Source organism: Rhipicephalus sanguineus, chromosome 1, assembly GCF_013339695.2.
Source record: "Rhipicephalus sanguineus isolate Rsan-2018 chromosome 1, BIME_Rsan_1.4, whole genome shotgun sequence".
In the NCBI taxonomy this organism is placed as follows: Eukaryota; Metazoa; Arthropoda; class Arachnida; order Ixodida; family Ixodidae; genus Rhipicephalus; species Rhipicephalus sanguineus.
Genome location: NC_051176.1, coordinates 299494752 through 299516051, shown reverse-complemented (window position 1 = coordinate 299516051; position 21300 = coordinate 299494752). Strand labels below are relative to the sequence as shown.

Here is a 21300-nt window from a genome sequence, read left to right as displayed (position 1 = left end):
TTGTTCCTGTGTGAAGGGGTTATACGGAAGTTATCCTTCAGGTTAGTTTGGCTGCTCTATTATTTGTATACTGCTGTAATCTACTGCCACATGCCGCAAAATTTCTCTATTGGTCTTTTCGCAAACTCCAATACGTAATCATGTTAAGGAGCAAAATCAAAGAAGCGAAGCACTGGGATGCAGAGTTCTTAGAAACCCCTGTGTAATTGGACAGTGGGATACATGCTTATTTTTTAACTAATGCGAGATTAGATTAATTAATTTATCTCCCCATCCTTTAGCTGTGGCTGCAGTTGTGAAGATCAATGATGCCCCTTATCTCTGCAAAACGGATGAAGTGGGTGAAATTTGTGTGAGTGCCTCAACGTGTGGCTATGCATACTGGGGACTCCAGGGCCTTTCAAACAACATCTTCAAGGTGAGGAGGACTCAGTACATACCTCTGTTCTGAATTCAAGGCTGTACAAAGTTATTCTGTCTATTTCCTTTTGGCTGACTACCATTGTACTTCCAGTGTTGCCTTAATGAAAGCCACCTTTCATAAAATATGTTAGTTCACATTGAATTGACTTTTATACAGGTTTAAAACTTACACTGCACTTGACACTGCACTTGCACTGCAACCCTGTAAGGTAGTAATGCCTTACATGCACCTCCCACCTGGGACGACTCTTTATGAACAGGGTATATAGAAATACAGAAGGAATCACAGATAAAACCGTAAGTGTGCACACAAGTGTGAGAACTTACAGGTAACATAAGATAAAAAAAAAAAACGCATCGTTGCATAAAAAATTGCATCGTTGTAATATTGTATATGAAAAACAGTAAACAATGGAGTTACATAATAATGACGGTTTTCCAGAGAACTTATTGAGATAAAAACTATGCAAGTGGTGATCAACTTATTTCTCGCTTCCTTTTTTCACATCTATTGCTTCTAATTACTTCTTCATACTTTTGTTGTTGTCCAAGAATCTTGGGATCTCGTAATCTAGCATTTGTACCAGAGTTAGTGCTGGTCTTGTTACTTCTGAAAAATGAAATGTTGCTTACATTTCATTATTCTGTCTTTGCCAGAGGGAATCGTACATTTTTATTTTTCACAAAATATTCAGTAAGAATGCATCTCTTTGCTACTCGTGGACCCACTTGTTTCTACATTGTTCTGGCTATTGTGAGCATGCACATCAGGTTATTGCAGCCTGCCACAGATCATCATATGTTCCTATTGTTGCTTCTTGGAGCTCCGATTAATTTGAATAACCTACCTTTGTCATTAGTCATCCCATACTTTTTAGGAATGCATTTGCTTACATCTATCAAACAAAATACAACAATGCACCTTAGTTGAGAAAATTGCTTGTTTGTCATAGCATTAAATTGCACCATGAAAGGGAAAATTGCCACCCACCTGTTTGTAACACAGAGTTACAAATTGTGGGTTAAAATGACTGTTTTTCCTTTTATGACCCTTCCTTTACCTTGCGTGCTTAACGAATTTGCCATATTAAATTTCTCTATATCGTGTTGTTGATTTTTTCCTGTTTTAGAGCAGTCATCAGCTTTCTTTTCAGTGTCTTCTGTTTGGTGAATAAACCAAGTTGGGCAAGTTGGTTTGGCATGGTGAATGTGGAAGTGCACTTCACTTTGTTCATTTTCTGAGCTTTCCTGCTTTTAATGCTGTAGTCCTAATCTTTGCATTGCATTTTTGCCCCTCCTCTTTGCAGTGTACTATTATATATCCTGAGGGTCTTAATAAGTGAATGAACAAAGAAATTCAATTACTTCCTAATGTGTTTTGGCTGTAAGTGGTCTACAAGCCCAACTAATTACTTCAGATGTAGTTTTGTGTGAGCATGTGTGTTTGTGTGTGTGACATACATATGGAAACTGTGTTCAGTGTGTACATATGTCTGTCACGCCCATCAATCGTTTCAGTACTACTGCTGCTGTTACCATGTTGTCATTATCAGGCCACCTTCTCATAGCTCACCACGGACACCTGTGATCGATCTCATGCCTCTGTGGCAGTGTGCAGTTGGAAGTTGGATATGCTAGCCACGGAGCTATCATACAGTTTTTACTTTTGATAATTTGTATGGGGTTTTTCACTACCACGTGTGCACTTGGCAAAGAAAAGGTAGTTCTTGAGATGATGGCTATAATCACTGTTTGAGCCTGCTACATTTGCAGTAAATGAGTTCAAAAACATAAAAATTTCTGAGGTCTGGTTATCTTTTTAAGTATATTTTTCATTTGCATCTTGCATAAACATACGTGTACAAAATTGTATGAAACGTGTCAAATTTTGTCGGTGTCAGCCTAACGTAGGTAAAATGTCTTTTTCAATGACATGAAGCAAACACAGTTTGAGTAGATGATGAGGTAATTTGGGGGAACGCTGTTTCTTCAAAAGTGCTGTGAGAAAAGAGGAGATGGGCTGGTGAGACCTCTTACCTTACTGAACTGGCTGAAGTGTAATCATATGCACTTACTGTCTTTTTTTCTTGTGTTAGCATCTAGAATTCCATTCTTTTTTCAAACACAGTACAAACTACAAAAAGAATACTCATGAACAATGAGAGTTTCAGAACTTTTCATGTGCCTTTGCTTTGTTGTTTGTTTGCACTGTGTTAGAGAAATGAATACATATTTTCTGGCTAAATTCAGCATTCTTCCACCTACTTTAAGTGGATTCATTCTATTCCAGAAGTATTATTGCTTTTTGCTTTTTTTTTTTTTTGCCTATGTCAAACATATTTCTCAAAATTTTGCTCTACGTTGTACACATAATTATTCTCTGTTGTGGCCATACTTTCGTACTGGTGATTGCCTCCCCCCCCCCCTCTTTCTTCTGGCATTTTTCATCTGCTTGTGATGTACTGTTTCTATGCAAGGAGATTAGTTGATGTTAGCATGCTATGCTTAAGTATATGCTTGAGCAAAAACTGGCTGTCAAAGTCCAAGCAATGAGTCTTTCATGGTCATTTCAAGATATTTTTTTTCACTGCTTTTTTTTTTTTGTTCTTTTTGCTGTCAGATCTAATACATTGTATAGGGATCGTAGTGAGAGTGTCTATTAACATTCAGCATTTACATACCACAGACTTATGGCATAAGTGTGAAGAGCTTTAAGAAATATAGTTTGCGATTCATTGAGATTTATACTGCTGTACTAATGCATTGTGCACCTGAATTTTTAATTATGTTCTTCTTTCTCTTTCTTCCAAGATGCAACCTCTTCACCAAGATGGAAGACCAGTGACTGACCAAACCTTCGTTCGATCTGGGCTGTTGGGGTTTGTGGGACCTGTAAGTAGAACAAGCCCATTCTGTTCACAAATATATTTATTGTCTATTTCATTAAAAAAGTAACTCATCCTCATGGTGAAACTATCATATTGCACTGCTATTGTGACATTTTAGTAATGTAGCCTAATCAAACAAGGGTGACATCTTTCTAAGTGTATGCTGAGTTTGTAACTGCAACTTGCACCTTGTATTTTTAGGGTGGCTTAGTATTTGTGTGTGGCACCAGAGATGGCCTGATGCAAGTCAGCTCACGCAAACACAACACAGATGACCTCATTGCTACCGTTTTGGCTGTGGAGCCAATGAAGTTCATCTACAGGGGAAGGTGTGTTTTCCTTGTTTTATTTCTGCACTAAATTAACTTTGCCATAATGCTTTCAACCTAGAGCATTTTTAACTAGGCTTGTTTAAATACTGAATTTTAAAACCCAATTCAAACATACAAGTGTTTATAGTTATACTACTTGCTCAATCTGAGCTCCCAAACAGTGACCTAAATGTGTATTTGGTCAAGAAAATGCATGCTGAAAGAGCACTGAAGCAGAGTGTCGCATGGGTTTGGACTGGCAGAGTGTTCTTCATAGATCCATGGCAGACACAGCTTGGTATAAACACTCAGTTTATAGAAACAACTACGGAATAAGTTGGCACAAATGAAGTGCAGAATAAATACTGTATTCACACGAATACATAAGGTTCCAAAAATATTTTCTGCTCAGCTTTAGCATTGTGCGAGCTTGACCAGCAGATCACTGAGCTGTGCAAAGAACAAGACGGTTTATATTACAGGCTGCATACAGGCCTGGGAAGTTCTAGCACATGTTATAGTTGGGGGGGGGGGGGTCTCACTTTATTTATTTACTTCAAAACCCTCATGCTCAGGATGAAGTGGGCTCAATACGAGCAGTAATAAGAAAAACAAAGACAGCAAAACAGAATAACAGCTTGTGTGTTGAAAGTGGCATTTGTTAAAAAAAAATACAGTAAGTATAGAAGGTAGCATCAGTCACATACAATATTTACAAAAATTTTGACTGGCAAAAGAGAAAGTAATGTGTTGATACATTACCAATGGGAATGAATGAAATAAGAGGAGTGGATTGAGGGGCCTGTTTTTTGTTAGACACCAAGCAACAGGCAAGGGAGCCAAGTAAAGCGTAGTAGGGTGTATGTACGTGGCACAAATTAATAAAAATGTGGTTTCTTGTGTGTGTGACAAGTAGGGGACATTGCTTTGTGCTGGTGGTCAGCTCGAACAGACTTGTGGAAAATTTTTAAGCAGTGAAGCCCACTGCACAAGGAATGCTGGTGATAGATTTTATGGAAAAGGCAAATGCAGGAATTTTGTGATCAGATTACCGGGTGTCCCAGCTATCTTTAGCCAAGGGTTAAAAACTACAATATCACAGGCAGGCGAATGAAATCAGTCGCAAATTACTGACAGTCACCTTGCGCACTACAGACAATTTTTTGTTTGGTAATTAACTAATCTATTAATTAGGATTATTTAACTAAATTGCTAAATATTGACTTTAGGCAAGAAATGCTGCTTGCAAAGTTCGAGAGCGTCTTCAGAAACCTCAATTGCATTATTTGCGATAAAGAAAGTCTCACGTATACCATTTTTCCAAGCTGCAAAGAAAGCCCGCGAAATACAAAAAGAACCACGTGACTAGCGCATTCGAGCGCCGCAAGAATGCTGCCCTCAGCCGTGGTTTTAGAGAACAAAATCAGCTGCGGCCGCGACTCGCCGTCTTCATTGCAGCGGTAGGCTGCTAAGTTAACGGTGGTTTCTTGGCCCGCGCTCGCTACAACTTGCACCATCACGCTGGCAACGGGCCAAGAAACCACCGCCCACTTATTGGCCTACCGCTGCAATGGAGACGGCGAGTCGCAGCCGCAGCTGATTTCGTTTGCTAAAAACACGGCTGAGGGCAGCATTCTCGCGGCGCTCGAATGCGCTAGTAACGTGGGTCTTTTTGTATTTCGCGGGCTTTCTTTGCAGCTTGGAAAAAATGGTATACGTGAGACTTTCTTTATCGCAAATAATGCAATTGGGGTTTCTGAAGACACTCTCGAACTTTGCAAGCAGCATTTCTTGCCTAAAGTCAATATTTAGCAATTTAGTTAAATGATCCTAATTAACAAATTAGTTAATTACCAAACAAAAAATTGTCTGTAGTGCACAAGGTGACTGTCAGTAATTTGCAACTGATTTCATTCGCCTGCCTGTGATATTGTATTTTTCAACCCTTGGCTAAAGATAGCTGGGACACCCTGTATATCAAGGTGGCAGGGCATAGTCTTGCAATTACAATACATGTGGCTTCTAGTGATGTGTGAGGTGCAAGTTCAGTGTGGCTTGGCACCAAGTGAAGCTGCGGTCAAGGCAGGGTCATGCCAACAATGTTCTGCCTTAAGGGAACACTAGAGAGAAAAGTGATTTCTCTCGTATTAGGTTACAAATCACTCTTACACACTATCAAAAGCACCACTCTTGCCACGAGAAGATGCTTGGTAGGTCAGGAAATGTGCAAGAAGAAAATACAGGTGAAGCTACTGCCTCGAAATTTTCACACAAACTTAAGGTGAAGTCATAGATTTTAACAGCATTTGCTATGCTCAACACAATTCTTTATCGATACAAATTTATTACAGTGTGTTCTGAAGTAGCCAGACTTTCGACGTGGAAAGCTTCAATAAATATTATTCAGCCAATATGGCCAAAATACGACAATAGCTTTTGAAATGTGTGATGTTACACTGAGATTTTGTTTATTAGTGATTGATAGCCTGAAAGGCATGTGTGCTTATAAAGGTAACTCGCTTTCTCTCAGGATTGCTGTGTTCTCAATTAAAGTACTCCGGGATGAGCGTATCTGTGTTGTTGCTGAACAGCGGCCAGACTGCACGGAGGAGGAAGTGAGTATTAGACCTGATGAAGGTCACCCCATGTGAAAAATGTCTCTACTACTCCCGAGTTTTAAAAGTGAGAATCTGAAGTGGCAAAAATATCACCAACTTATTCCATCTCACATTGTCTGCAATGACAACTGCATGCTTGATCTTTGCGATCATTCAGCAGAGGCATGCAGGGAAGGTATGCCTTTTTTAAAACTTAATTTTGCAGCATTGGTGTTGGTTGATGAAATTTTGTTCTTTTGAGCAGAAGGAGCCTGCACTAGTTTTTTTTTTTTTGATCTGCTGTTTGAATGTGCCTGCTGCCACTTCCGCCTGCTCACAGAATGTGGGACTCTATCATGTGTGACAAAAAAAAAAAAAAAAACGGTACTTTCATCACACTTTGGCTCTGCCACACACGACTGAGATTATTTTATTATGAATAAGCATGGGGTTACTAGCCGGACTGCTAAAACATCTTCATCTCGATCCGGTGTTATTATTAGTTACACCACCTGAAAATAGCTCGTAATCAAGCATTTATTTTGTGCTGAATTTGGCCTGGTCATATTTCTTTCTTTTTCCTGGGAAAAAAGTCAGTTTCGCCACAACGGCGAAGCAATGAATGCGATAGCAACAAATTGGAATGTAACGCAAAGAATGGAAAGCAGCTCGAAATTGCCAGCTCGTCGCTCGAGCCCAAAGGACGCACGAAAAGAACGTACACAGGACGAGCGCGAACTATCATGCGTCACAGCTCGATACTTGAAGCGCACTGCTGAAACATAAAGCAGGACGCACGAAACGAACGCACAGGTACACACAGGACGAGCGTGAATTAAACGTCACAGTTGTTACTTATTCCTGTTTGAACAGTGCGCTCCTTTTCAAATGGGGCCGCTGCAGCGAGCGAAGTGAACTTTGTGCGCTCTGTGACTTCAGCGCGGACATCAAGGGGAAAGCACAAGACATACAACCTCCCGCCCGCCCCCCTTCTTACCTTGAGACAGGAAGGCGACCACGCCCTGTAGGGCGCAGAGCATCAGCATTTGCAGGAGTGGGGCGACGACCTTCAAAGCGCGCCGAGCGCCCAACGCACATCGCGCCATCGCGCTGGTAATGAAGAAACGATTATAAGCGCCTGCCGTCCCTGAGTCTGGCCAGCAGTAATGGGTGTGTATATAACGCTCGCCGTTAGCTATCTGGAGGATCTGCGTTTCGTGGCGTAGTGGTTACCGTCACACGCTGAGGAGCGAGAGGTCCCTGGTTCGATTCCGCGCTTCGGAAGCATTTTTCTGAATTATTTTGCTTTGGGGCTTTTATATATATATACATACTTATACATATACGGTGCATGATGGCGGCGGTGACGGGGACAGACTGTCCATAACCAGCCGAGACTGTCCATATAATTGCTATCGCAATAAAAACAAAGCCATCAAAATACGCCAAATATGGAACAAGTGTGCCCGCATGTTGCTGCTCAAGTGCTTCCAAGTAAACGTTCATGGATACACAGCTGCATTCGTTTATTGCCGCATCATACAGGATTTTGTTTTTTTTTATGGTTGTGACATGAAAACTTGCCGCTTACACTTGATAAGTGACACAGTGGGGTGGTGGGTGGGGGTTTCATTTATAAGCAGAGAAACCATTATGATGTACTTACGGCTATCAATTGATGCACTCCTGTCATTTTGTAGATAGGAGGCTGTCAAAGGTTAAAGCAGTGCTGAGTGGTGCATGAGACAAGACTGTTGTGTGGGCAGATACCAACGCTTATCTCGCCATCAGTTATGTTGCGAAGCCTATTGAACCATCCTACATGGCAAAGCCTTGGGTGATGTGGCAATAAACGATTGCAGCCTGTATCCGTAAAAGTTCACTTAAAAGTGCTTGAGCAGCGACATGCTAGTGCACTTCTACTTCATATTTCACCTAATTGTCAGGTTTTTGTTTTTTCTCTAAGAAAACAACCAAGCAAATTTCAGCACAAAATAAATGCTTGATTTTGAGGTGGTTTGAGGCCGCCTACAACTATATAATCGACATGTTGGTGATTCAAGCAATAATTAAGAAGTTGATCAATTAAAAACAATTAACTAAACAACGCTTAGTGTTGAAACAATACTGTTTGTAAGTGCACATGACTACAGCTAATATGGAGCTGATACAGTTTTTCTAGAGCTCTTGGTTAAAAAAAATCGCAGTTCAAGTTAGCTGGGACACCCAGTTTTTCTTGCCCCCGTCTATTTTCTTTGCTTCCCCACCTTCCCGCACGTAGGCCCTTTTGTCCACAGTCCCCTTCCCTGTGCTAAGTAGCATATACGTGCCTACGTATATGCTGGTGAAATGCTGTTTATTTCATAAAACAGCTTCCACCCTCTCTTTCTGTCTCCCATTTACAAGCTATGAAATATGGGAATAGGCAAAACTTGTTTTAGCAAACGCGAACCTTTGGTGGCATTGCATGTGATATGTAAATGAAAATAAAATTACTTATTCTTTCTCAGAGCTTTCAGTGGATGAGCAGAGTCCTCCAAGCTGTGGACAGCATTCACCAGGTTGGAATTTACTGTCTGGCTTTAGTGCCACCAAACTACCTGCCAAAGGTAACTTGCTTTTTCTCTTAATTCAGTATACAGGGTTGAGACAGCTGTGCATATTGCGCATTTTTTATACAATTCCGTTTTCCTGCGCCAAGCTGCTCCAAAAGCATAAAAATTGCAAAAATTGCGCCGGACTGCTCCAAAAGAGCCTCAGAGGCAAGAATTTTGATGCCCATGTGAGCTTCAGTCAGGAAAAAGGCTGAGTTGACAACATGATTTTCCAAGCAGCGCCAAGAAAATAAGACGTTCTTGGAATACCAAGAACGTATTGGCCTCCGCGGTAAGCTCCGGCAACGCGTTGCTGGAGCTAATCGCAGAGGCCACGAGGCGCTCTTCGTACTTCTCCAACTCGTACACAGGTGCCTCAGCTAACAACATTCATGCTGCCGCTCTTGAGCATCGGATCATACGTCAAGCGAAGGTGACGCCACTGTTCTGCTCAGGGGCATATCTGCACGTTTTCAGTTAGAAAAGATCATAATAAAAAAGTGTACTGCATTTCAACGCTAGTATAGAGACAATTCACAGTGTACACCAGTGAAAGATCACGTGATCGCCATCAAGTGCATCTTCACTTTTTTGGCACGTGAGGTGTCAAAAGTAATTTTGAGTGAAGGAATAAAAATATAAATCCATGTTTAACAAGAAAAGCAAGGTTCGTTTTAGACAATACAGTAGACAATCTTTCCATTAGTGGGGTTATCTCAATTCGTGTTCCGAGCGGTTGTCTGTCCCTTTAAGAGAATGTACAGTCGAGCGCGATTTGAAGGTTAATGCGTGAGCGCCGACCGAGAACTACAACAGTCGCACGGCCCAGAATCCTCTTTCGAGAAGAGGGATGTATCAGGCAAGCTTCACTCACTCTTTTTGCTGTTACTTTAGCTGTGATCACTCCCGTATGAGGAAGGCACATTTTCATTTCTTTTTTTCTTTTTATGACAACGTGATATATTTTGTTCAACTTAGCAAGCTGTTTAAACGAAGTAGTGCCAAGCACCAGCTTTACCAGATCTTTCCCAGCAATATTGTTATCATCCGAAAAGATTAGAGCCCAAAAGAATACACTTGATCGCAGTGAATGGAAAGCTTAAAACAGAGGGAAAGGGAGTAGAGTTCGTCGTAGGTGTGATTGTTGTAGCATGGAACGGCCAACGAGGGCGAGAAGAATGCGCAATCTTGATTTTGACTGTTCCGAAATGTGCCGCTAGGCCATGGGACACTAGGCCGGTCGATGCTCGCGCGATAACCTTCATATCGCGCTCGACTGTACATATTGTATTTCAAGATGCGGCATTGTGATGAATGGCATTAGTCAGTCATGGTAATGAGCCATTAGCCATTTCCAGCATGCTTTCTGCCTTATTTAAGCTGTGCGCAAAGAATTTCAAGCTGGTGCCAACATGTCCTTGAAATGGAAGAGTAGTTATGTATCAAGTTTTTTGCCTGTATTATGTCCACAAATCACTTTTAAGGTTGGAGTTCGCCAGGCATAGTTCCTTCGCTCCCAATTTTCCAAAGCTTCACATTTGTGGTCAGCTGTGTGCGCTTGGTTTTTTAGCAGCACTCTGCCATTCTGAGGACCGTGTGTTACTTCCGTCTTTGTATGAGTGCGTGCAACACGTGATCAGCTGTGTGTGACTCTAATACATCCAGTTTGAGTAAGCTTATCCAGCTGTACAGGCTCTGTGATTGACCACAAGTTTCCTCTTCAGGGCTTTTGTTGAGCACTGTGAACATCAACTTTTCATGTTTGGGATAAGAGAGAGCAGTTGAGAGAGAGAGAAATAAACAAATAAAATAAAATGTAAGGGTAAATGTACCAGTGGTTATTGTAGTGCAAGCATGGGACCTTTGGTGTTTACTACGTAGCGAGAGACCTTTAGTAATGATGTCATACCATTTTATAAAAGGCAAGCTGTGGTAATGCGAGACTACGTGAAACATTTTTCGGCATTAGAATAACAGAGAGCTGAGCTAGTTGGTAAGTATTCATTCTAAAAAGACAGGGCGTGCAAACAAGGACACAAGAAAGAAGTCAGGACACCACAAACGCCGACTAACAACTGAAGAGACGCACAACGGCTGAAAAGAAAGAAGGCACGAAAACTTATCTGCGCATGCCCATGCAACAGGCGAACCTAACAATCCGGCACGCGTGGCGGTCTACGTTGAAGATAACTGTTAAGGCATTTGATTTCATCTTTATGCAAGTTAATCGACGGTTGGCTCACGCATGCGTTACCACTATTCTCGATATGCCATGCTTCTATCATCAGGCGCGTTTCTTCATTTCTATGACGGTACAACACTGCGCATTCATCGAATTTTGGCGTGCACTTACAATCTCGACAATGTAAAGATAGATTAGAAGGTGAGCCTCCTGTTAGCGATCTCTTATGTTCCAACAATCTCTGGTTTATGCACCGGCCCGTTTGTCCTACGTAGAAGCGACCGCAGCTGAAAGGGACCTTATACACCACACTCGTACGGCAATCAGTGAATTTGTTGGTGTGTTTTACGAAACAAATATCGGTCCGCTTCTTGTCTTAGTGATTTATACCTTAGCAAGATTGACAATCTTTTGGAAGGCGCCTTAGGTAATTCGGTTATTAAGGTTTTTCGTTATGTGGACGATTACTTGATCTTTTGTAGTGGTGAGGATTTTGAAAAGGTGGTAACTTCGGTGAGCGAAAAATTTGAATTAAATGGAGGAGGGCTGCGCTTTACAAAAGAGGTACCTCAGAATAATGGAATACAATTTCTAGACATTTCCTTAACGTTCCAGAAGAATCACGTGTGCTGGCAGTATTCTCCTAGATCTTCGAAACCGCTGTTAAATTTTTCGTCGAAGCACTCGAAGGTTGTAAAAAATGGTATCGCCATGTCTTGCCTTAAATCAGCCCTCACCAAGTCGTGTGAGCACAAAATGAGTGATAGCTTTAACGCACAGGTTACGCGTCTTTTAGATGTAGGGTATCCTCGTGATGCAGTGGCCACGGTCGCTGAACGTTTAAAGAAGTCTATTGTGTTAAGTCCGAGCATGGTTGCAGAAAGCGATAAGAAGAAACGTGTCGTAGGTATACCGTACATTCATTGCGTGTCTCACAGGCTAAAGAAAGTAGGAAGTAGATACGGCGTTAATGTTGTTTTCACGGCTGCCAATAAGCTAGGTAAGATTTGCGCCGCTGTGCAGAGGAAGAATGAGCGAGTAAAAGACAAGAAGCGGACCGATATTTGTTTCGTAAAACACACCAACAAATTCACTGATTGCCGTACGAGTGTGGTGTATAAGGTCCCTTTCAGCTGCGGTCGCTTCTACGTAGGACAAACGGGCCGGTGCATAAACCAGAGATTGTTGGAACATAAGAGATCGCTAACAGGAGGCTCACCTTCTAATCTATCTTTACATTGTCGAGATTGTAAGTGCACGCCAAAATTCGATGAATGCGCAGTGTTGTACCGTCATAGAAATGAAGAAACGCGCCTGATGATAGAAGCATGGCATATCGAGAATAGTGGTAACGCATGCGTGAGCCAACCGTCGATTAACTTGCATAAAGATGAAATCAAATGCCTTAACAGTTATCTTCAACGTAGACCGCCACGCGTGCCGGATTGTTAGGTTCGCCTGTTGCATGGGCATGCGCAGATAAGTTTTCGTGCCTTCTTTCTTTTCAGCCGTTGTGCGTCTCTTCAGTTGTTAGTCGGCGTTTGTGGTGTCCTGACTTCTTTCTTGTGTCCTTGTTTGCACGCCCTGTCTTTTTAGAATGAATTTTTCGGCATGTATGAAAAATGCTCCGTGTGCACCACTGGGCAGTGTGTGCTGCAGTGCTGGAACAACTGTGCCAATTGCGCCAAACCAGACTGCAGTTGACTGAGTACCAGTGTGTCCTATCAATTGACTGACTAGATTTTAATATTTGTGCTGGTTATGATGTAACAATGAACCTGATGGGGGACGTCTTGCTTGGCACCTTGGCATCTTTTACAGACGCCACTTGGTGGCATCCACTTGCCAGAAACCAAAAGGCGCTTTCTTGAAGGGAGCCTGCACCCAGCCAATGTGCTCATGTGCCCACACACATGTGTCACCAACCTACCAAAGCCCCGCGAGGTGCACCCAGGTAAATACCACTTCTGCATTGCCACAGCTATTAACTGCTTGCGCCAGGCTTTGCATGCACAGCTTTTCTATCTCCTGTGGGATGGCTTCATTTGCGTGGTGTTAGCTCTTGTAAGGTGCTCGCGGCTGTTTTCTATAGCTGTGGCCTGCTGTAGTTGCCCCATTTGCCTCAGCAGTTTCATTTTGGAGCTGACAAATTAAGGCTGATTTGAATCCTCTAAGGATTGTGTTCCGTCTCTGTCTGTGATAATTCACTGGACTTCGACCATAGATTCACTGTTGGCTTCTAAGGAGATGATCATTTCCATCTCACGCTCCTTTCCTGACCCAATTTCTGCTAGGCCAGCAAGGCATTAGGTCATTTGTCTTTTCTTCCTGCATTCTCTAAACGTGTTTCTCGATCCTTACTTCACATTGTCTATCACTTACCACCCCTTTATAGGAACACGGTAGCATTTTGTATCGTGACTACGCACTTAAACATTGTGTGCTCTTTGCTGTTAACACTGGTGTTTCACCTTGTCTAGTAACAGATTGTCCCATGTGTCTGCCTCATATCCATCTGTGAAAGTAAGCGTGTGTGCACTCTTGTTTCTCTGATCCTTGTGAAACTGACAAATTATCTTTATTTGTCATGCACTCCAGCGGACCTGTCACAAGATTCTCCAAGTAATGTTGTCCCCCTTTCTTCCACACATTGTGTTGCATGGAATGGCTTGGCTCCTTTTGTTTTCCTTTGTTGCCACTTGACTTTATTGCTTGAGTATGAGTGTTTGTGTGTGTCTGCCAGTCATTCTTGTCCTTATTCATGAAACCTTAATCATGAAAGCCATATTGTACTATCACCTGCTCATTGTTGTCTTTACGAGATTTCATAATTATCATGCTGGGCACCGCAAGTGTGTTTTTGTGGCAATTGGGGCTATCTATGAGGAGTACATCTTCTCACTATTGCTGGGTGACATCTGATTGTATTATATAATAGGTAAAACTTACAGGTATTATTTTTTTCCTGTACCAGCAAACTAGACTTTGGATTTGTAAAGATCGTCACTTAAACCAGTGTCTCAAGTGTTGAGGCCTGGGCTAGTTGATTGGTAATCATACTGGCAGGGTTTCGCAGCGCGCGAACATAAGAAAAAAGGACAGAGTAGACAGAAAGAGCGCTGACTTCCAACTGACTTTATTTTGCAAAGTGGCAAAATATATGAGAGGAAAAGGAAGATAAAAAGTAAACATACAGCCTAATGAAAGTCACTGTAATCGAAGCACGTGGAACGGATCCACCATTGCCTTAACGCCCGGCCAAGTATTCACGTTCCAACTGTGATAATGCAACTTATGGGGAGCTTACGCAGTTTTCACCTAGTGAGTGAATTATTTCTGCTTCGATGATCTCGCGGGTTAACTGATCCCTGTGCCTTGCCTTTATCGCGCATTGATCGAAGAGGGGGGTGCAACCGCAATCTCGGCAATGGATGCCAAGGTGCCCTTGTATCACATTATGTACATTATTTCACCTTGGCATCCATTGTTAGGATTGCGGTTGCACCCCCCTCTTCGATCGATGCGCGATAAAGGCAAGGCACAGGGATCAGTTAACCCGCGAGATCATCGAAGCAGAAATAATTCACTCACTAGGTGAAAACTGCGTAAGCTCCCCATAAGTTGCATTATCACAGTTGGAACGTGAATACTTGGCCGGGCGTTAAGGCAATGGTGGATCCGTTCCACGTGCTTCGATTACAGTGACTTTGATTAGGCTGTATGTTTGCTTTTTATCTTCCTTTTCCTCTCATATATTTTGCCACTTTGCAAAAAAAACTCAGTTGGAAGTCAGCGCTCTTTCTGTCTACTCTGTCCTTTTTTCCTATGTTCGCGCGCTGCAAAACCCTGCCAGTATGTTAAACCAGTGCTTCTCAAATTTTACTGTCTTGACACACCAAAACAAAGCTATTGCATCATGATGCTAAAAGCTACCTCATAAACAGCAAAATGTGAAACTGGATGTGCTAAAGTGGCTATAATAAATCGGTGTTTTACTGCTTTCTTGTAGACACTTCCTAAGACAACTCGAAAGCAAAGATCATTGAAGTCTGCCAACTTGCACAAATCAGCCTAGTAGGCACACTGATTTTATTGGCCTTCTGTTCAGTGGTTGTCGAAAGCTACCATGAGATTGCAGAATAGTTTTATTTACTTGTGCATAGTACTCCGTACAGGTAAAACGAAGCCTCACATTACACTAGCAAGCAGATAGGAAGGAGCAGGGGCACACATACCGTATTTACTCGAATCTAGGCCGGCCCCGATTCTAAGCCGACCCCCGAAATTCGCAAGGCCAGAAAAGAAAAAAAACCTATTCGTTGTACACGAATCTAAGCCGACCCCCCCTACTTTCGTACATTGTTTTTTCGAAAAAAACATCGGCTTAGATTCGAGTAAATACGGTAATCTGATAATGTGACAGAGAAGCTTAACCTAAGTTTACTGCTACGCCATATATATAGGGGGCAGCTTCATCGCTTTGTGACTGTGCTAACAAAAGTTACGCTGCTGCCACCACATCTTGTGTAGCCCCCATTATCTATAGTTTGATGTGTTATGTTTAACTGTGTAGGCAGTCACTCTCAATCAACTCACAATAATAAGGCGAGTAATTTTCTTTCTGTGCAGCGTTGTGCACCATAATATACGGCATATGTGACATCATACGACTGCCTTCCTTTACAAACTGCATGCCGTAAATGACTTAATGCAAATGAGGTGTGAAGCGCACGAATGCTTTTTTTTTTTACTGGCACAGCGGAGTGGTATTTGATATACTGATTGCTGCACAAAGCCTATTTAGGCGTTGCCACACGTGTGCATTCACGTCGAAATGTTTGTCGTGCATATTTATTATAGAGTTGACTAAGTGCTGTAGCAACCCTGCCTTTATCAAAATTTGTGCCATGTCAATGCATTTTAACCACGAATAACGCATGCCATTAAGCGACCAATATCGTCATGCGCCAGCAACAAGAGTGCAACAAACAGAGGCTGCTGAGTTCAGAAGTGACTGTCATCTTGCAGAACTTTCATAGCTAATCCCGTCGTTCAGGTGCTGTGCACATGGGTACTAATTAAAAGCTCTCAACATAGACCTGCAAGTCGCATGCACAGTGATGAGTCTGGTGGCTGCTGCCGATTGGACCTCTCACCCCTAGCGCAGATTAGCATAGAATTGCTGTGATGGCCTTGGTAAATTTAAATTGCAATGCAGAAATCCTTCTCTAGTATTTGTAGATGTGAAAGGGGAAATATTATAGAGTTATATTTAGGGGTGTGCGAATATTCGAAATTTCGAATATTTTTCTAATAGTGTTTGCTATTCGATTCGATTCGCACTGGAATTTTACTATTCGAACTATTTGAACTTCCCAAAAACAAATACAGTCAACGTCCGATTGAAACTGACCCCTTCAGATTTTTAATATTGTTCACCTCATTACACTCTCGTATTGCGGCCAAGCTGCCTTTCAAGCTCCTTTACAGTCGAACTTGGCCAAGAGACAGTCAACGTCCGATTAGAAGTGGTTCCTATGCTTTCAATATGCTTCACCTCATTACACTCTCGTATTGCGGCAAAGCTGCCTTTCAAGCTCCGTTACGGTCGAACTTAGCCAAGACAGTCAACGTCCGATTGAAAGTGACACTTTCAGATTTTCAATATGCTTGACCTCATTACACTCTCGTATTGCGGCAAAGCCGCCTTTGAAGCTCCTTTATGGTCGAACTTGGCCAAGACACAGTCAACGTCCGATTGGAAGTGACACCTTCAGATTTTCAATATGCTTCACCTCATTACACTCTCGTATTGTGGCAAAGCTGCCTTTCAAGCTCCTTTAAGGCCTAAATATAGTCCGGCGTAGCGTGCACGTGCGACCACGAGCGGCGCGGTTAAGCTACGCCGGCCAAAACCGGAGAACTTATAGTCTGGCGTCACTGTGTAGCCTGGCGACATTCGGCGTGCTCCGCGTGGCCGGCGCGGAAATAGAGCTGTTCCTATTTCACGCGCTCCATGCACCTGGCGTTAGACCACAATGCACTGCGCGCGGCAGCGACGGTTGGCAAAATGGCGGCATGTGGCCCGCGTTCGGAAAGTGAGGCCGTGTTTTACTCTGCATTGATCGACGATGACACGATTGCGCGCCTACTCGAAGGGATTATAAATCACATGTGTGTGTAGACCAGCAAAAGCATGGACTGCTGCGACACGGAGGGGAAAACGAACGCCTGGGAAGCCTGCGGAATTCGCTCTCGTATGTACGTACATACATGATCCGCTTCCGTTTCTGATGCAAGCAATGTAGCTATTTTCTGGCTCCCAGAGCGTTGAGTGCAATGCTTGTGAGGAAAGTTGTTTCCGATGCAAAGTCAAACAATGCACATAACGAGAAAAAACACGACGTGTGTCAACCAAAAAGCGCGCGCAAAAACCAAAAACAGCGGTCCGGTGGGGCCGCGGAGTCAGGTGGAAACTGCGCATGCGCCACTTAATCAGCTGATTGCCGCAGCTGTCAAAGTGAGCGAATTTTTAGGCAGATGGCGCTGGCTTCGCGCAGCACGCGCGCGCGACTGTAGAGTGCAAAATCATGGAGCTAGCTGGCGTAGCCGGCGTCGCGTAGCAGACCTCGTCACGCGCGACATTGTGCGCTGAGCGCACCGGACTATATCTAGGCCTTTACAGTCGAACTTGGCCAAGATACAGTCAACGTCCGATTGGAAGTGGTCCCTAGATTTTCCATATGCTTCACCTCATTACACCCTGGTACTGCGGCAAAGCCGCCTTTCAAGCTCTGCTACGGTCGCAAATGTACTAACTCAAGAAAACGCTGGTTCCAACATGGAGATGAAAGATGTGGCAGAGGTGGGGGCTCACTTAATGCTGTTTTCAACCTGAAATTTGGGCAGGAAGTCCGAAAAATCGGAAGCCAAAGCTTTTTAGCATCCAAAATTTCAAATGTTCTTATATATCGACGTCTACGAGGCAGATTTGAACTCCGGACTTGAAGGGAGCACACCCTTGTCCACCACATCAGTTGGACTTCCACAGAAGTTGGAAGAGGAGGAGAGGCTGAGGAAATGGCATCTTTGCCTATCACGTGTAAAGTGTTGTCGGCAACACTTTGGTTGCACCAAATCATGTACATAAATACAATTCAGCCTCTACATTGCCTCATTCTTGATAAGACAACTATGAAACACCACCTCACCAGCGCTTCATCAACCTAGCGAAAAGAAACACTTTCATGTTGCTATCTCATAAGAATATGCTTAGGAATCCTCTCTAACTTTTTTTTCTGTAATTTCGCTTCGAAGTATTAGAAAAATATTCTAGAAATATTCGAAAAATATTCGATTCGATTCGCACTCACACTTCAATATTTGAATTCGCTTCGCACCCAAAATTTTGCTATTCGCACAGCTCTAGCTATATTCATTCTGATCACTTGCTGAACCCTAAAATGCTGCTCACAAAGCCCAGTTTTGAGGTCTGTTCATGGCACACTGTAAAGTTTTAAACCACATGCAAATGAATAATTTGACGGTGTGAATTGCTGGGTGTCAGTCCAGGTATACAGAAGTTCATAAAAAAAAAACCTCTGGACCTTGGTGTAAGAACACACTAAGAATAACTGCAGTTAAAGCTTGATATAACGAACTTAAGTATACTCAAATTGTCAATATAGTGCAGTATTTAACATTTTATAACTTCATGTCTTTAGAACACCATGTATTTGTATCCTCAATTGTAACAAAGCACAATTATCCACAATTTCACTACATATAACAAAGTTTCACTGCTCTCATAAAGGAAAACTGGGGCAATAAATTGAAGCTACTCCAGCCGCCAGTGAACAAATGATTGTTGCATGCCGTTTTCGTGAATGCATTTTTAAGAATTGCATGCCATGCGATGGAGAACAGCTGCGAAAGCAGAGCAGCATCTTTGCCAGCAGCAGCAGCTCGGGAGCAAGGGTGCACCTGAGTTCTCTTCTTCTCATCACCCGAGTGGTGCAGAGCAAGAGCATGCAGGCATCCTACCCTGGCACCTTGTGTTACGCACTATACACAAAGCGGTGTAGTATTGGATTCCGCTCAGCACGTGCCTTGTGTTAGCGTACATTTGTACTTATGCTAGTGTTCTTGCATTTCGGCCCCACTGAAATTTGGCTGCCTCAACTGTGATTGAACCTATTTTCTACTTATGAAAATGGATACATATCATGCAAACAGTGGTCACAACCATCATATGAATGGTTATTTTATACCTAATACTTTTCAGTGGCCTAATTAAAAACAGTTTAAGGAATCGGGCTCTGAGCTAAGGCAGTTTGATCGTAGTTTTATGTATGGATGCTTGTAGCACTTTCTTCTGGTAAAACTTGCTTAGATGTCTATTATTTTCTGCATGCGTGTCTGTATGTGAGTGAGCATGTCGATGTGCTTCTGCTATTTTATTCCTTATCTGGCTTCTTACTGCTATTGGCCATGCACATTCAGTAGTCTTAGTAGCAAAGATTGTCTGGCAAAAAACTTGGCATGTGCTTTACTGACACAATTACTGGGATTCTTAAGGCCAGTTCACAGTTGAGCTTGCATTAGTTGGCATTATGATCACCATTGAGAAGCTTACATAGCACTATGAGTGATTTGATCAGGTGTAGCTCCATGAAGACTCTACAGTATGCACGGTTGACTTCATCCGTATGAAGATAGGATGTGGTAATTATCACCGCAGCTTTGCCAACTAATGTGTGTCTGTGGGAATAGAGCACAACTTTCTTTGTCGCTGAGTATGTTGCTAAGTAAACATAAGTAATGGGAAAGTATTGTTTCGTGTGTGGGTTGCAAGACAAAAAAAAAAGCAGCACTTATGTGACTTCTCTATTGATCTTGCTAACATGTCCTACTGATGTCACAGTGCAGATCGGAAGCTGTATGTACATTGTAAAACACTTTTACTCGCTTTGGGGCTTCTTTTGTCCACCACAATAATTGTAATCTATTCTCGCATGTATTTTCTTTAACACTGTGCACCCGATTCTTTCGTGTCAAGAACGCTATGTCACGCTGACACAACCATGGGGTCTATGACTTGACAGTAAAAGAAATGTAGCATTAAAAGAGAGTGAGTCTTACATAAGATAGACGGCAGTTGTGGTTTGGGGACAAAATAAGCTCCAAATGATGTAAAAGTTCACTGAAAGTGGGGCCCTTTGTTTTGGTGTCATCATCTGTCTGTTTGTGTCCATTACATGATGAAAGGTGCCTCCCATGATATTCATTTACTGCTGTCTTAAGTCAGCTGACTCTATTTTTGATTTTATGATCTTATCACACCACCTTACCTTCTATCATCCTTGACCGCTTTTTTCTTCCCTTTGCACCAGATCTCAGCCACAGGTTATCTGCTTTACACATTGCATGCTTTAAACATTGTTATCAATTCTTGTATGTCTTAAATGACATTTGAAATTTCTATGCTTGTATAATTTTATAATTTCTTACAATGAGTTCATTATCACTACTGTTTAAAATTGCATGTCGTCTTTGTTACTACTGCATTCTCATTGTGCAGTGTCAATGTTGTTTACAATGTAAATGATCTAGTGAGTTGCTTTGGTCACTATAATGAATATTATTTTGTATAGTTCTGCCATAGTTTGTAGTCTGTCTCATAATTGTTTCTTTTAGTGACAACTTTACTCAGTATTTTATAATTTGTTGCATGACTGCCGAATTATAGTTCGTCAACTCATCCACTGCATGACAGAAGGTCCCCTTGGCATTTTAACCACGGGATCTCATTCTGAATTGAACAATAGCATGCCACTTCCTTTCCTTCTTTCTTTCTTTCCTTCCTTCTTTCTTATCTTGTATCTGCTGTCGAATGTATCTATCTAATCGTTAAGCTTCTGATGCCTGGGTAATTAGGTATGAATAGGAAGAGTTTTGAATGTTGTTGAGTGCAGCCCTTCATATGCCTATTTTCTAGATCTTGTGGGTTGATGCAGGAATGCATGTATGTAAACATAGATGTGCTGAATTTTTCATGCCTAATTCACACTTTAAAATATAAGTTTGCACTATCATAGAAATTGAGTAGCTTTGCCATGTTTAGTAATTGTGCAGGGTGGCTTTTTTTAAGGATCAGAGCATTGTTGTAGGTGAGGATTTGCATGAGTTATACAATACCTTAATGATTTTGCTTGTTTAGATAGTTGATTACTGCGACTACTTTTTGTATCCACCTTCCAAGGGGTTGAAAGTTCAGTAATGCTCTTTGGTCACTTGTAGAATAAT

At 42.2% G+C, this 21300-nt stretch overlaps 1 protein-coding gene across 9 annotated transcripts in view; it reads left to right on the top strand.

The window, feature by feature from the left end:
- The window catches only part of LOC119379352 (disco-interacting protein 2), a 226312-nt gene that overhangs the window by 170515 nt on the left and 34497 nt on the right, over positions 1-21300 (top strand). For 7 of the 9 annotated variants that reach the window (XM_049411949.1, XM_049411950.1, XM_049411948.1 and 4 more), the window contains 7 exons: positions 282-418; positions 3235-3315; positions 3513-3640; positions 6153-6237; positions 8730-8828; positions 12817-12949; positions 13594-13617. In XM_049411949.1, coding sequence (XP_049267906.1) covers positions 282-418; positions 3235-3315; positions 3513-3640; positions 6153-6237; positions 8730-8828; positions 12817-12949; positions 13594-13617 — 687 coding nt within the window. The remainder of the gene's footprint in view (positions 1-281; positions 419-3234; positions 3316-3512; positions 3641-6152; positions 6238-8729; positions 8829-12816; positions 12950-13593; positions 13618-21300) is intronic. The other 2 variants (XM_049411946.1, XM_049411945.1) reach the window with 1 other exon arrangement.